The 17,863-nt window shown below is 41.4% G+C and overlaps 1 protein-coding gene across 1 annotated transcript in view; it reads left to right on the plus strand.

The window, feature by feature from the left end:
* The first annotated feature begins 609 nt into the window (after positions 1-609).
* zbtb47b (zinc finger and BTB domain containing 47b) overlaps positions 610-17,863 on the plus strand; it is a 36,309-nt gene continuing 19,055 nt past the window's right edge. Inside the window, exon 1 of the mRNA XM_050057156.1 lies at positions 610-749. Coding sequence (XP_049913113.1) covers positions 747-749 — 3 coding nt within the window. The 5' untranslated portion in view covers positions 610-746. The remainder of the gene's footprint in view (positions 750-17,863) is intronic.

Here is a 17,863-nt window from a genome sequence, read left to right on the forward strand (position 1 = left end):
TACTTTTATTTTTAAGCTTATATGGTGTATATTCATTACATTTGTGGTTTATCAAATTACCAAATACCTCATCATAGTCCAAGGGACCATGAGGAGGTTATGGTGTGAGGGTTTACACATTACATTAGGCTATTTTAATTGGAGTGTGAGATAATCATTTAAATTTGATTTCCTTTGTGTTTACATCATTTACTGTGTGCAGATAAAACATCCCTTGCGAAACCAGGAAGTATTGTGTGTAAATGAAGTTACTATGACTTATTCAACATGGGAAATAATTGAACTCTCCGACCTCTGCATCTGTCTGCGGAGTGCCCGTATGACGTCACACTGTTGCACGAGCGCACAGCCAGAGGAAGCGCACTGGGGTTTTGCGCCATATGGCTGCGTGTCCTTCCCAGTCCTCCTGCACATGCCAACAATAAAATAAATAAAAAAATCCAAGTACAGTACAAAGAAATGCGCCTGTCTCGCAACTCCACATTAAACAGTACCGTGTCCCTTTAAAACCGTCTGACAAAAAGCCCATATGATCCCCGAGCTCCAATCACCAATTCCTTCTGCAAAAGCAGCCTCTGCATTTTTGTCTGTCTGAATGCTACAGCAGCACGGGGGGAAAAAAGATTGAGGATAAGGCACAAACTGAAGAAATGTGACAATTCAACGGTCATTTTCATGGCGGAGGGAAAACTGGTGCGAAAGGAGTTATTCTGGGACTCCTTTGAGCCTCGAAACGCGGGATCAAAATGGTGAGCTACACAGCACAGCGCTGCATTTTTGTTTATTTTTTGTCCCTCTTTGATCTCTTGCAAATTTGAGCTACTTAGCAGGCCGATCAAACTTACCACACTTGTGCCTCCTTGTGTGTGTGTGTACCACCGGCTGTCACACCGTGTATTTTGTGCTTTGGATCCTGAAGTTTGTAACTTGCCGACACGGCACAAGTTGGAAATTGAAGCTGCTGAAAGAATGCAATGGCTACAATAGCTACATTGATGCAGAGAAGGAGTTAAATTCTTTCATATCAGGGCGCTCCTGCAAAAAAAAAAGGGCTCAGGTCGTGACTGGTGCGAATGTAGACAGGATGAGAGGAAGTCCTTTTCTCCAGGACAAGTTTGCAAGGCTGTGACATTCATGCATATATTAGATTCTCCTCAGATGTCACTCCTCATGTCTTCATAACTTCACTTTGTTGCAGGTGACACTCAGGCAGGACTGGGTGAAGTGTCCTAGCAAATAATCCTCGTGTCTGACAGTCAAAGCAGGACTATTTACTGTTCTGTCTGCTTCTTTTGTCTCACTTTGACACACTAATATCCCTCAGTGACCATTATTCATGAGCATTTCCAACCAGACTCCATGATGTTTTTATTCCCCCTTCATTATATGAAGATGATCCTGCACAGACAGACTGATAGAGTTATGGGAATAGAGGCAGATAGTGAGGCAGACAGTCCGCTCTGTCTCCAGGGTCATATTAGGATGCCTCATTAGGAAAGCATGTGGAGCTTGATGCAGTGGTGGAGTAATCCCAGCGCGCGTTCACATCTGGAGGCTTGGGTTAATATCTGGGTCAGGTCAGCGGGGTTAGCCCTGGTGCTCGCTGGGTGGCTTCTGGTGGGAGCAAAGAGGGAGAGAGAGGTTTGGGTATGCTTTCCTTCCCTTTTTTCGATTTGCTTTTTTTTACTTCTTCTGTGCGGGCATGAGAGTAAGCTGCAATAGACAAAATGTGCTCAGCGGATGCAGTGTGCCGGTGATCAGAGATACTGTATCTTTTGACTGTTTTGGTAAGCATGCCCCAGATAATTTCTGCAATTACTTTGTTGACAACAAAAGCGGATTAGTCCCTGCTAATTTGGTTTTTATCAATAGCCTCACCTCCATAAACTCCTTTATATTGGATGGATGGATTACTGAACAGGCCTACTGGGCACAGGCCCAGGGGCCCAAATGGTCTGAGGGTTCTTGGACCAGAGCCTCTGTGTGACGTGACTGTTCATATTTCTCGTTGGAAAGTCAATAAAACAACTATAAAGATACATAAATCACCCACAGAGAGACAGAAAACAATTGTTTTCTGTCTCTCTGTGTCTTGCATCTACTTTTACTTAAGTAAAAGTAGATGCAAATTGACTAAAGAGAGATACAAAACAACCACAAAGAGACACAAAACACATAAAAATGGATGCATGATGACTAAAAAGAGATTTAAAATGAGTAAAAATAGATGCAAAAAGATGTAAAACGACTAAAAAAGAGACATAAAACAACCATAAAGAGACATGAAATGAGTAAAAATAGATGCATAGCTACTAAACAGAGACAAAAAATGAGTAGAAATAGATGCAAAAAGATCCAAATGACTAAAAAAGAGACACAAAACAACCATAAAAAGACACAAAACAAGTAAAAATAGATGCAAAATGATCCAAAATGACTAAAAATAAATGCAAAACAACCATAAAGAAACACAAAACTAGTCAAAATTGATGCATAATGACTAAAAAGAGACACAAAACAAGTAAAAAAAGATGCAAAATGACTAATGACAGACACAAATCATCCACACATAGACACAAAATGAATAAAAATAGACGCAAAAAGATAAAGACTAAAAATAGACACAAAACAACCAGAGACACAAAATGAGTTAAAGTTTATGTATAATGACTGAAAAGAGATGCAAAACAAGTAAAAATAGATGCAAAAACATGCAAAATTACTAAAAAATAGACACAAAACAACCACAAAGAAACACAAAATGAGTAAAAATGAATGTATAATGACTGAAAGGAGACATGAAATGAGAGGAAAAAGATGCAAAGCGACTTAAAAAAAGACACAAAACAAGTGTAAAAAATGCAAAAAGATGCAATGTGAGTAACAAGAGATGCAAAACAACTAAAAAAGAGACATTAAAACATATAAAATAGATGCAAAATAAGTGACAAAAAAAGAGACCATATAGGGACACACCAACGACATGACCAATGCCTTTATGTTGCTTGCAGTGGTTTTGCAGTCATTTTGTGTGTCTTTGAATCTGTGGGTGTTGCTCCTGTACACGAGGGTTGGGGTGCCCTCTGTATATAATCCCGTATTCGAATGATTGTTTCTGTTTTTCTCTTAATTTGTAGAAATGTAAATCTGTCTGATTATACTGCACACGTTGGGCCATCTGACACTGTGTTTTCCAGCGAGCATTGTCAGGTCCTGAGTAGCTCCTTCTCTATCCTCACAGGGTGCTGTGAGTTTTACGTAACTGCCTATTCAGGGCATTCCTGCCCACCCTTGACTTTGAGGCGTCACTGTCTCTGGGTGCTGAGCGAGGAAACTGTCTTTAGTCCTTGTGACAAGTGCAGCCATTCCCCAGCCCCAGCAACAAACTCCAGCAGACATCCTCGGCCCCTGGTAGGAGGCCGCTCTCCTTGGAAACTCGGACCATACTGTAGGTGCTGCTAATTTATGCCCCTGAGATTAAGAGCAGTGGACAAGGCTGCAGAGAGCAAGGTCAAACTCTCTGAGCTTATGTAAGGTTTCTTTTGTTCTTGTGGGTTTAAACGGCACAAGTTTGTTCAAAGTAACTGGGGTTGATGTTACACTCTGAATAAATTCACATTTTTATTGTTTCTCCGCCAACATCAATGTCTTTTCATCTGGGGAAAATAGTTACTCTAATTTAACCCCTGTGGCACTTTAAAAAAAAAAAAAAAAGACTTTGAACTTCGTTATCAAAGAGACCAAACAGCTTTTTCTTTTGATACAATTTGATATGAGGATTTCTATTAGCCTTTCATTGTCAGGCATTTAAAGATATTAAGAGAGTTTGCCATCTAAAGTGTTCTTATAGCTTTTAGCTGAATTCAGGCCAGAGAGGGAGAGACTTAGGAGGAGCTTTAAAGCAGATGGGAATGAGTTTTCATGCTGTTTTCAGAGAACTGCCAAGCAGGAAAGAAGGGATCCTTGATCTGATAGTCATGGCAAATATTTGTTTCACGTTGAGTTGTACACACGGATTAATTTTTTATTTTTTTTATTTTTTTTTTGCAGGAATTACATCATTATCCATTTTGTAGCTGCTTATCTTTGTCATCAGCTACGGATGTTACGAAATAAAGATGCAGATCAGGACGAAAAATATTCTCGTTATCATCACAAAATATATTAAAATATTAATTAGGTTTTGAAAATGCTTGTTAGTTGTAGTCACATTAGATTATGTATTCATTTTTGTTCTCCATAGTTTTAGTCGATGAAAAGTTATTAACTTTAAGTCATCACTTTTAGTCAAAACGTGTTCTCTCTGTAAACTAATTCAGTTAGGTCAATACCGATATCCTAAACAAAAAAAAAAGAAGATAAATGGACTGTGGTTGTATAGCTGAGGCTACAATACATGGTGTCTACTGCTTCTCAGTATGCATTCACATACTCTCACACACCAATGGAACAGCCATCGTCTTCATGGGGTTGAGTATCTTGCCCAAGGATGCTTCAACATGTGGGCTTGAGGAGGGCTTGAGGATCGAGTTGCTGATCTTCCGATTGGTGGACGACCTGCTTTATCTCTGAGCCACGGCCGCACCATAGCCGACTACCTTTGTAATATTGACTTAACATTAGCAAATTGATATGCATAGCTAACATCAGGACTTATTATTTAATGTTACATTTAGCTAACTTACGGTGGCATAAACAGGTTGGTCGTTTTCTTCCCACCTAATTTATAGCTCTCTCCATATACTGTTACTAGGGGTGGGAATCACCAGAGGCTCCACAATATAATGTCACAATATTTTAGTCATGATACAATATTATTGCGATTTTTAAACGTGTTGAGATAGCCTCATTCATTCATTTTCCGTAGCTGCTTATGCTGTTATACCAAACTCTTTTTAGATTGAGGCCATCGTGTTGTTGCCTTTAACTCGCTGTCAGTTTGGGACATCATCACCAGCATGGCTCGGATTCTAGAAATCGGATCACATCCCCCTAACTGATTTAACTGATAGCAGTTTTGACATACAGACTAGACGCACAACTGGGGGAAAATATCATGCAATCTGAATGTTGGATAGCCAGCCAGTAACATTTTAGTCCCGTCTTGTCTCGTCAACAAAAACTACAGAGAGGCCTACATTTCCTCATAGTTTTTATTATCAAAGATCTATTTTTAGCTCGTCCTAGTCAAGGAAAAATGGTCGCTCACGAACATTTTTCGTTATAGTTTCGTGAACGAAATTAACACCATTGAGAACTACACTTATTCCATATCTTACAGAATTTTATGTGAGAAGATGGGCACCACTCTCATAACTGCACATTAAGCTACAGCTAGCAGCTAGTTAGCTTAGCATAAAGACTGGAAATGGGGAAACAGCTATCCTGGCTTAGTTCAAAGGTAAAAAAAAATATGGTGACCAACAAGTGTAAAGCTCACTAATAAAGCACTTTATATCACTTTATTTAAGGCATCCAAAAACCAAACTATTTGCTGTGTTACGGGGGTTATGTGTCAGACAATTTCTTCAGGAAGTTGCTGCTCCTCGCCAAGAGTGCTACAACCGGATCTTAGGCTGCAACAATGGCAGACGAGAAGAGTGTACAAGCCGTTAAAAGCTTATCCATTTACAAAATAACAATAAAAAGCCAAATAAATGTGAAAGGCAGTAATCAAACATGTCTGCATGTGTGGACATGTCAATAGAAAACAAAAAGAACAGCAGCTACGCTGTGGGGGAAGAGGGAGCTTCTGTTGGAAGGTGGTGAGCTTTTATATCCTGAAGCACACCGGGCCCAGGTGTGGCCCCTGAGGTTAATGACGACTGTTTGACCTGCATCCTGTAACAGAGAGATCAGCCAGGAAAACAGGCACACCTATTGGAGCCGAGGATTTGTCACATAACCTATCGTAAAACAGTGTATTGAAGTAGTAGTAGGGAGAGTTTGTTACCACTAAAGAAGCTAGCTGTTTCCCCCTGTTTCTAGTCTTTGTGCTAAGCTAAGCTAAGCTAAGCTAACCGCTTGTTGGCTCCATACTCAGTGCACAGTTATGAGAGTGATACCAATCTTTTTGTCCAACTCTCCACCAGAAAGCAAGATAAAATCATTCCCCAAATTGTCGAACTATTCCTTTAAGCTCATGCTCATTCTTTCTCTATCGTCCATTGATTGGTTGCAGCTATAGAAAGCCGATGCTCCTCCTCTACCTCTTTTTCCTCTTCGTCCTCTCTGACCTTCTCATCAAACATATCAACTGCCTCCACACACACACACACACACACACACACACACACACACACAGAAAGAGTATTGCCACACCGGAGAGATTCCTGTGATAAGGAGCTCTTTAGAGTCTTGTGTTAGCCTCTTCTCTCTGTGTGTCATGCTATGAAAGGGATAATGAAGATATCACAGTTTCATCCCGTGTAATTGCCTTCGGGTATGTCTGCACCTGCTCGCTGCTCCACATCACAATGATCTTTTGTCTCTAATACATCACTTCAAAGGTGCATCTTTCGCTCTTTGTGTCGTATATTTGGACAAATCAGATTTGGTCCCTCCGCTGACTTGATTTTGTCTGACGTACAACTGTTGTTATATCTCTGCTTGTACAACCCTCCACACTTTATTGTGCCACAGGTATTTGGCGTCACATCTCTGTGCTTTACTGATGAATGCATGCACAGCAGGCGAGTGTGTGCGCCTGCCGTTGTGCACATGCGTGTGCGTCGCTGGCTTGGGAACAGTGTGTTATGACTCCAGCAGAGCGGTGGTGTGTGAAGCGTTGTAACATGTGTGTGTGTGTGAGGAGGAGATGCCAGCACCACGGGCCTCTCTCTTGGCCAGGCTTCCTGACTCAGCGCTTCCTCTCCCAGCTCATTGGCCCAGACACAAACTTCCTGGCAGAGCTTCAGTGCGGACGCTCTAACCTCATCGCTGCCCCACACCCGCCTCCAGGCAGCTCCTTTGATTATCCAACTGCTCGTCAGAGTCGTCTCATCTCCAGACGACCGCCGGTTGATGTCTTCTTTCAACATCACTTCTGATTGGGCGTCACACACTCTCACACACACTGGTCCCCAGCTTTACCCAACTGATAAAACACACTGTTGTCCAGCACATTCAAAGGACGAGCCGGGGAAAAGGACTTTGCAAATCATGCAGCCGAGGCAATCCTGCTCACGTTGTCAAATTTTAATGTACTGTGCGTCGCCAAGATGCTGCTCATGCTGTTCTCATCCTTATTTTTGTTTGTGCATCCCAATTTCATGCTCGGGTAAACGCGTATCAGTTGTAGATTGACTTGTCACCTGTGGTTGCATTAACATATAGATGGAAATGTATTTAAAACTAATGGTGAAAGCTGGTGGAGAGCTGCACCAGGGCACGGCTGGGGCAAGTCCAAACTGCCAGATTAGGACAGGGAAAAGCCTACAGTGTGGAGGGGGAGATTGGATGTCTAGGATTAGAGCAGCACTAATGCAGATAATATTGTCTTTATTAATTGCAGCCAGCAGTGAATGCTGTGGTTAAGAAAGTGAAATGTTTTAATGGGCTGAGGGGAATAAAATAATTAGCTAAAGTAGTGGAAAGAGGAAACTGAATAACCAGCAGCTCATTTTAAAGTAATTTAGGATTTGCCTTTTGCTGTACCTGAAATTGTCCTGCTGTACATTTCACCTGGAATCTCATTCAGTTTTTATAAGGAAGTTCAATTTGTCATATAGAGTTCATTTGACTTGTTCTCTTTTTCACCCTGGAAAATGTCTTCATCAGTAACAATAATAATAAGTAACAATAAGAATGTTTTGGTGTAAGATGCAGTGTTGGAGATATCAGCTGTAGAGATGTCTGCCTTCTCTCAAATATCATGGAACTAGATGGCACTCTGCTTGTGGTGCTCACAGTGCCCAAAAAATACATTTGAAAAAACTCAACAGCAGTGTCTCTCTCCAGAAGTCATGACCCGGTTACTCAAGATAATCCACAGACCTTGTTGTAAGCAGTTTCATGTAGGAACTATTTTCTGTCTACCGACCTACACCTGCCACATCATCGAGCAGAAAGCAGCTGCATCCGCTGCTAACTCTCCTAGCACCACTGAGCTAGCTAACGTTACAGCTCAGCCAAGGAGGATGCTTGATGTTTACATCTTGTGCTGTCACAAGCACAAACCTTTCATGCATGAGTAGATGCACACTTCCTTCTGTGCGGTGATATGAATGTAGTTCAGTTGAAAGAAAATAGTTCCCACGTAAAACTGCTAGCGACAAGATCTGTGGATTATCTTGAGTAACTGGGTCATGATTTCTGGAAGGAAGGCAGATATCTCCAACACTCTGTAAGTGACATCGAAACAGTCTAGATCAGGGGTCTTCAATGTTTTTCAGGCCAAGGACCCCTGAAAGAGACACAGCAGGGACCCCCTACTACATATACTGTCTAAAATTGGACTAGAGATAATTTTCTGAATATTTTTTGGTCTTCTCTTGTTTCTGACTGCCTGTTGCTGTTAAGTCAGCATGGCTAGGTGCTTTAAGGCCTTTGCACACTGAGTCATTTTTCTCAGGTGTGTTGTTTTAATCCGTCATCCGAAAAAAAAATATTTACGCAGAGAAACCTAATTGATGCTGCTCTGTTCTGTTCCTGGGGGGGTCTTCCCTGCATTAGGCTTTCCATGTAGGCGCATGGAAGGGCAGGGAGGTGTGCTCTGTCTGCCTCAGGCTTTCCTCGTTTGCACAAGAGGTTTGCTCTCCCTGCCTTAGGCTTCCCACGTAGGTGGGTGGAAGAGGCTTTCTGCGTAGGCCCAAGGAAAGGCAGAGAGGCCCCAGAACAGAGCCATACCGCCAAATATAATACTGCAAATGGAAATAAAGTTTTCTTTGACTAAAGTGTTCCTGATTAAACTTAAGTTAAATCATCAAGAGGTGATTTGGTGGCCCTACTACAGTAACTCTGATGTCCCCCTAGGGGTCAAAGACCCCCTGTTGAAGACCCAGGATCTAGACTGATACATTGCACTACAGTGAAGAGATATGATTTCTGGTTGAACTGTCCCTTTAAAGGGGCACTCCTGTGATTTAGTGCTGCTCTTCTATAGCGTTTGGCGATGACCTCTCCGTAACCTTAAATCAGCTATAGTCAATAATTTTGTAACAACAATGGATTGAATAATTGTGTAATGTGAATGGGGTCGCTCCTACTGATGAACACAGAGCATTATCTGAATCATTGTTTTGGATACTTGTTTTGATTTTTTTAGGCCGGAATTTTACTGTTTTGGTTCACTCTCATCTGTTTTATCATAGCGTAGTTTTCAGCAGGAAGCTGTTTTCAGCCACAAAGCACTAAAAACCCACTTTACACTACCAGCAGACCACTAAACTTAGATTTAGATTTAGATATCCCAGAGTCTCATAATTTTGATGATTTATGATGGTTGAGTTTCCACCAATCTGCATCACATGCACCACTAATTTCCTGGATTATATAATCCCATAGCCTCATATCACAAGGTGTAACTATCCTCCCTAATACCGTTATTATCCGATAAACATTGCCATCCCAGTGAGTATTAAACTCTACTTTAATGTGCCTGTGCATGTGACTGTGCCATGTGTGACCTCGGCAGTGAGCATGCTGCCACCCGCCGCTGTGGCTCCCCCCTTTAGTCATGAACATTGATTTTTATTAGCATTTTTTATCATAGTGCTGTAATGATCGCCGCAGGGCTTGTTAAAAGTGAGACCTTGTCACTTGTGCTATTACCAATCTGGCTCGTCTATGCGAGAGCAACACGTTTGATAACGGCATAATGTGAATCCAGGCACATTCAGATCCTCTCTTTGCTTGCATCAGCAGTGTCATCATCATCACACACATGCCAGAATTCTTTATTTTCTGTTTACTGACGTGGGCACAAATGCATGATTATGATGCAGGTGCACATGCATGGACGGTCAGGGTTGCAGACGTGTGGGTGGATGTGCTCGTGCATCTACTGTATATGCTTCTTCTACCTCAAGGTCAGCGCTGGGTCTCTGTGCTGATTGGATTTAGAGAGGAGAGGAGGGAGTGCTGCAGACAGAGGAGAAATCTTCCACTAGACACATGGACGGATTATGAGACAACAGCACAGACATATAAAAGGCCCCCCCCCCACCCCTCTTACATTGGAGCGAGACACCCAGACTACAAGGTTGCTTTGTATCTTGTGGTAGTTTTGCGTGTCTTTGTAGTTGTTTTGCATCTTGTGGTCATTTTGTGTGTCTTTGTAGACATTTTGCCCTGCTCTGTGGTTGATTTGCATCTTTGTTAAGTCATTTTGTCTCTCTGTGGTTATTTTGCGTTTTTTTAAGTGATTTTGCATCTCTTTGTGGTGATTTTGTCTCCCTTTGTGAATGTTTTGCATCTATGTGGCAATTTTGCATCTTCTTGCAGTCATTTTGCATCTCTTTGTAGTTGTATGGTGTCTCTTTGTCGTCCTTTTTATCCCTTTGTGGTTTCTTTGTGGTCATTTTGTCTCCCTTTGAGGTTGTGCGTCTCTCTGTGGCCGTTTTCGTCTTTTTGGAGCCATTTTGCATCTTTTTGTGGGTGTTTTACTGCTCTTTGTGATTATTTTGTCTCTCTTTGTAATTTTTTTGCACCTATGTGGCAATTTGTGTCTTTTTGCAGTCATTTTGCATCTCTTTGTGGTTGTATGGCGTCTCCTTGTCGTCCTTTTTCTCCCTTTGTGTTTTTTTTTTTTTGTCGTCATTTTGTCTCCCTTTGAGGTTGTTTTGCATCTATTTGGAGCCGTTTTCGTCCTTTTGAAGTCATTTTGCATCCCTTTGTGGTTGTTTTGTGTCTTTTTGTGGCCATTTTGCATCTTTTTGCAGTCATTTCACATTTCTTTATGGTTGTTTTGCATATCTGTTTGTGATTATGTTCCCCTTTATGGCGCTTTTGTGACTCTTTTAGCATCCTTTTGTGGTCGTTTTGCAACAATTTGTAGTCGTGTATATTTTTGTGGCCATTTTGCATCTTTTTATGGGTGTTTTGCCTCTTTTTGTAGTTGTTTTCCCCCTTTTTTTGTTTTTTTGCACTCCGTTGTGGCCCTTTTGAGTCTTTTTGCATCTTTTCATGGTCGTTTTATGTCAGTTTGGAGCCGTTTTGCTTGTATTTGTGGCCATTCTATGTTTCTTTGTGGCCATTTTGCATCTCTTTGTCATTTGATTTGCCTCAACAAAAAATGTTGACAGTGGTTCTACAGTATATGGAGGCCCTGGCCCAGGGGACCTGTGAGACTTTGGGCCCCTGGGCTTGTACCCAATAGGCCTGTTCAGTAATCCATGACTAGACATAAACACAGAAAGCAGGGAGACAACTTGGCAGACTGCTTTCTGTCACTGCCAGTCTTTCTCAGCCTGTATCCTAGACCAGATAACACCTCGAGGATTAAGCCACGATTCTCACCCAGAGAATCAGAATTCACTCCTCTGGCTCAGCTTCTCTGGGACTAAACCTGTCTGTCGTTTGGCGTCAGCAGCAGGGAAGGTCTGGTGAGCACACAGAGGACACAGTGTCAGTCATTACCCTGATGACTTTTTAATGGCTGTCTGATTGGACTCCGCCAGAAATGACATGCCCTTGTCCCGTTCTGTTTGGTTGTGTTTACGCGTGACCTGATCCATATCCCGCCACGTAAAAGTGCTCTGACGTTACTGTGAGGCCAAACTAGCTGATGTAACTGGGTGATCTCTTTGTGGAGAGTTTGTATTCGGGCCTGTCATGCTTTGCTCTCATCTGCACTGATGATGACTCAGGGATCTGTGTGTGTGTGTATCTGTGTGTGTGCTGCTCTCCTACCATCTCCATGCCAGTGAGTGAGATGAGGCCTGACACGGTGCCCACTCTCCTTCCTCCGGGTGTCAGTCACGTCGAGCCCTGCGCCGGGCCCCTCAGCAGGAGGCCTCGCTGTGTACAGGGCTGCTGAGTGTGCTCTTTACTGTAGGTTGAAGTGCTCCGTGGGTGGAAGTGCCCCCGACCCCCCCCACCCACCTCCCCGCTGGGTGACAAGAGGGACTGAGGCATGAGATCATGGGATTGCTGTCTTCACGACTGTGGATGGTTGGGTGATCTGTTTTTGGTCCCGATGGTCATTTCCAAGTAGAGTGACTTCACTGTGCATATGGACAGTTTGACATTTCGCTGGTAGCAAGTTGCACTCGTTTGTGCAGTGATTTAATGAGCATTTTGTGGTCTGAATTAGATTTGTAGTAGACGGACTGAACTGAGAGAACTGCTTTGCATCAACAAATGAATTAGATAAACACACTGTTTCAATGCTGTAAAAGAAAGATAAGGCTACTTTTCACTATTGAATTTAGTGTTAAAACAGTTCATGGACAAGAAATAAATCAACAAAAATTTTGATAATTGCACAGAAGTCATAATTTTCTGGTTGCAGTTTCTACAAATAGAATATTTGCTGCTTTTTCTTCCTGCTTAAAATCAGAGTTAATTGAATATTATTCAGTTTGGGGCTGTTGGTTGTGCTAAATCAGATAAAACATCAACAGATAATAATACAGTAATTAAAATAATCATCTGTAATTTATTAAACAAAATGAGGTCTGAAATACACTCAGAAATGCAAACAGATGAGTCCAGTCTTGACTAAAGGTACACATTTTTTCTCTCACCTATAGTGCTATTTATCAGTCTAGATTGTTTTGGTGTGAGTTGCTGAGTGTTGGAGATATCAGCTAGAGTGATGTTTGTGTTCTCTTGAATATAATGGAACTAGGTGGCACTCGGCTTGTGGTGCTCAAAGCGCCAACGAAATACAATTGGAAAAACTCGACAGCAATGTCCCTTTCTAGAAATCATGACCCAATAACTCAAGATAATCCACAGACCTTGTTGTGAGCAGTTTTATGTAGGGACTATTTTCTTTCTACACCCTTCAACCGTATCACCACACAGAGGGAAGCGTGCAACCACTCATGGACGAGAGCATTGTGCTCATGACAGCAAACATAATGGCGTCCTCTTTGTCTGAGCTGTAACGTTAGCTAGCTCAGTGGTGCTAGGTGAGCTAGCAGTAGATGTATGCTTCCTTCTCTGCAGTGATATGGTTTAGGCAACATGGTGGACATCATTATGTAAATATCAATTTAAATTACAATGCAGTAAATTTATGCAGAATCACACATGAAATGATCTAAATGACATTTGAAGCAATTAAATATATTTTGTGCAATATATGACACCAGACATTCCATATGTGTATGGGAACAACTTCAGTAAATTCTTACTCAAAGTTGTTGGTCAGAGTCTATAATTTAGACACTAGTGACGCAAGAAAAATTATATAATTGCAATTAGAATACAGAAAAATTAACAGACAATAATACCGTAAAACTTCAATTAAAAGCCCAGTTCCTTTTACTAACCTGGTGTGGCTACACATTTTGACAAATAAAGGCCTGTCTCAATTAGAAGCTTGGTCTGGTTGCCAAACAGTTTTTTGTTTTTTATACAAGATCTTTGGATGTATAACACCAAGTTGTTCGCTATCTCAAATTATGTGTCCATCCCTCGATTACCCTGTAAGATATTCATATTCCTTTAGTCCATAAGGGTCCTCAGATCAAAAGAATCAAAAGGATTTTTCATAAATATTAATCCAAGTTGTAAGTATTGTTTTGACAGAATAAAATGGTGTTGTGTTGGTATGCCAGGTGACGTCTGTTGGAGCACGATCACATGAATGATTCATAACTGATACATTATCTGAAGCCTACTTTTTATACAAGTAATATTCATACTAGTTTAAATAAACAATTTGATTGTGTTTCCCATCTTTTGCTATCCCAAATATAGGCCTGTTGATTTCAGTGATTAAAGCAATAGCCCGGGCTACTGATTAAAGTTGTACGGTATTCAGTTATCTCTGATACAGGTGTTTATTTTCAGTCCTACTTGAATATGTTCTGTCTTCTCAGATACTTTTCTATTTAGATATGTATATTAATATGAGCCACTGCACTCAAACTTTGTGGTGAGTAATCCACAATTCAGACTGTTAAAGTAATTTGGAAGGTATACATAACTTACAACGACGCAGAAAAATACAGTGATATTATTATTATTTTTTATTTTTTTGTCTGTATCACCCACATATGTTTGCTTAAAAAGATGAAGAAGGTGACGTGAGAGGACACTGAGTTCAGTCTGAGCAGTCTGTTGGCAGGCAGAGAGAAAGCTTTAACCCCCGCAGTGTTTTCCCCCCGGGACTCCCTCCTGCCTGAATACAACCTGCCCTCCCTCGCACTATTGATGTGTCCATGACTCTGTGCTGTGCTCTGACATTGGCCCCCGCTAATGGCTCAGTCTGTTCACCGCAAACAAGCCAGTCAAGGTAGATGTTGTTTGGTTCCCTGCTCATACATCTGCTGTCTTGCCTGGTGGGTGCAAAATAGAAGCAGAATAACATATAAGGGAACCGTTAGCAAGAGAAAACACTGGAAAAGGATGAAAATTTAAGACTTTGTTTCATTTTACAGCTGTCTAAGATTTACATGCGCTGCTCTTACAGGTGGCCTCACAGTCAGTGTCAACTGCATTATAGTGATCAGATAAGGGAACTTTTAAAATAGTAGCTCTGCAGAGGTCACAGTACACATCACCAGTCTGTAGCCGCACAGTGACGGAGATGCAGACTTTACAGAGTAGTAAATCCACATGAGCCATCCAGTGAAAAGGTGTGGGGGAGAAAAGGGCATTCTCACCAGTGAAAGTCAAATTAGAAAGAGGGATTTCATTCTCTGACTCGGCTCCGTCTGGCTCAGGTCCACAAGTCAGGCCTCTGCCAAGTGCATACCACGGACCCTGACATGGCCGAGCTGGGTGAGGATCCACCAGTTAGTTCTGTATCACAAGCTTTGACTGACACATTGACTGTGAGCTTGACTTGCACCACTTAGTCTGACCATCGCTGAAAAGCAACAGCTATTCAACGGCAATAATTATGAACCTTTTTCCTCTTCTCATGGATGATGCAGCCTCCTCTTGGGCCAAGCAGTAATCCTGTGCATCATCCATCACAGCTCCATCAAAACTGGATTAGTGGTAAAGTAGTCTCAAAGTTTGAAACTCTGCATTTTAATTAAAGCATTGCCATCAGGCTGATCAGGGAAGTGTTTTTTAAATGCCTGATTATCTTCCCAAAATGCATCAGCCCTCCAAATTGGGCAACGATGATGCCTGACGCATACTTGAGTGAAACCCCATTAGAGCAGTTAAACAATGGATAGATTTGGTTTTGTCAGTTGTGACCTTTCGGAGTTGGTAATTGTGATGTTCAATTAGAGCGCATTCATCAGGCCAATTAGTATAATTCTGAATAGGAAAGAAAAGCAATGAAAATGCACAAATTTGATCAGGTTGGATCAGTGATTACATCTGCTGTTGAAGACCATGTCACATAATAGAAAGTTCTACAACAGCTACTTAATAGACTGAAACACAATGTTTGTTTACAGTAACTTTTGAGTAGAAAATCCCCTCCTCACGTACATAAAATGAAACGGTGTTGAGCAAATGCTGCCTCAGTTGGTTGGTTTTTAGCCACCTATAAAGGACCCACCTAAAAATAATCAATATCAATTTAAGTGTACGCTTTTATTTAGAATATTTTCACCTCTTTACCTTGCCATCAGACAGTCCAGGGCTGCCCCCGACTAAGAATTTTCCTAGTCGACCAACAGTTGTCATTTAGGGCCATTAGTCGAGTAGTCGCCTGCATGTTTACGATATTAATTTAATTCTTAAATTATATATTTCTGGCAGGGCCACAATAGTTTGCGTGCAAGGTGTGAGACAGAATAGTATCAGTAACATTGTTAACACTGTGCTACATTACAGAGAAATGCAAAACCGTACTAATGAACCTTCATTAATATAGGCCTATATTTTATCTACAAGTGCACGTCACACACTGAGCGAGCCGCCTGTTCCTTTGTCTGTCCTTTCAAATTAAATTCCCACATGGTCCAGTCATATAGGTTTTGATTTATTCTGCAGTTCAAAACAATTGCCTTGTTGTGAGATTTTTCAGTGATTTAACAATTTGGTTAGTGGTGTGTTAAAAACTGCAATACAGCATGATCAAGGGCGTAGGTTTCCTTTGAAAATTCGGGGGACACATATGAAATGGAGGATTTAGGGTCCTCCCCGAAAAGTTGAGCATCAAACACTTAATTTTTCTGCATTCTTCTGAATTTGTATGCATCTCTTTTTTCCTTTTCTGTTATAATCTATGGTGAAAATTTCTTTAATTTCATCAAAATAGAAGCCCTCTGCAAATTTCTTATTTTCATTTGGGGGGACCCATGTTCTAAATATTCAGGGGGATGTGTCCCCTTTGTCTCCCCAGAAATCTACACCTATGAGTGTGAAGACAATTATTTGGCATGCTGTTTTTCATGTTGCACTTATCTACAAGCAGAACTGTCACGTTCTATAACATGTAAAGGTCACAGTAAAATTTTGACAGTTAAATAAATAGCATTGTTATTGGATTAAAAGACATCAACCTTGAGAGTCGCCGCGTGCAACAGGCCCTTTGTGGCCTCCACAATGCAAGAAGATCCCCTTGCATGTTGTGTTTGGCAGATTAAATGAGTGTGGAAAGGGAGCTTTGATTGAAGCCCGTTTAAATGACACCTCTTGTTGGGTGCGTCAGTAATCCCCCCACTGCGTGTTTGTCACGGTCAGGCCAGATATGAATAATGTATTGGGAGGCATCTGACTGAGAGGCTGGTTAAAGGTGGCGCTCCCTCTAATGACAGCAAACAAGCGCGCTCCCTGACATTTCCATGGAAAGGTGGGGAGGCGGGGAGAAAAGGGGGTGAGAGATAATGACAGACAAAGATCGAGGGAGCTGGATGCGGTCTTTAATTGCAAAGTACTCACTCAATTTGTTTGGCTGGAGTACTGTATGTGATGAAAAGTGACAAGATGGCTTCGTCTTTATTGTGTGTTGTAACAGATGCGGCAGCTGCATGGTAACAAGTATCTGCTTTTGGATTGCATAGTTATAAAGCATCTGTCTGGATGACAATAATGCAGTCATTCACTGTCATTCAGCAGTAAATGAATGATTGCTGTGTTCATGCCTTAATTGTGACCATGTGATTGACCATTTTAACACATTTTTGCATGCACGTGAGTGATATGTAGTGTCACAGTTTCAGCCAATCAGAGAATAAAGTGGTTCCCATTTGATTGTTTTTTTGTCTCCAATCTGATTGTTAGCAGGATAATCAATTACTTGGATAGTAAGGAAGCACTTTCAGAGTGTACACTGAAAACACATCAAGCAGCAGCAAAGTGCGACCTGCAATGAGCTCACATGCCATGTCTATGGAAAGCTGGGGTGGCAACTCTAAGCTTACCGAGCTAAGGCTGTTTGATTCTGCGACAAAGTGCAGCCAAACTAAGTTGGTAATAATTTAAAGGTATACCATGCAAAATTGTCAGTCAGTTTGTAAACACACTCCCCAGCAAAAGTGACAGTAAAAGTTAAGCCCCAGATTCGGGGCAATCTCACTCCGCTAGCTTCTCACGACAGCAACGTTAGCTCCTCTGTTTCATAAATATTTGACTGAAAAACATGCACGTAGGCTGAAATTCAACTGTGCCATTCAATAGAGAGAGACAGTGACTTAAACCAGTGGTGAATAAGAAATATAATGACGTTACATGTAATTTGTTAGGCTGCGAGTAGAGGAAAAATGTCCGCTAGCCGCTAGGCTAATTCATGCAATGTAATCATGCTTAAGCTAACGTGCTGAATTTGATAATTTGTCAACTT

This window comes from Epinephelus moara, chromosome 11 (genome assembly GCF_006386435.1).
Source record: "Epinephelus moara isolate mb chromosome 11, YSFRI_EMoa_1.0, whole genome shotgun sequence".
NCBI lineage: Eukaryota > Metazoa > Chordata > Actinopteri > Perciformes > Serranidae > Epinephelus > Epinephelus moara.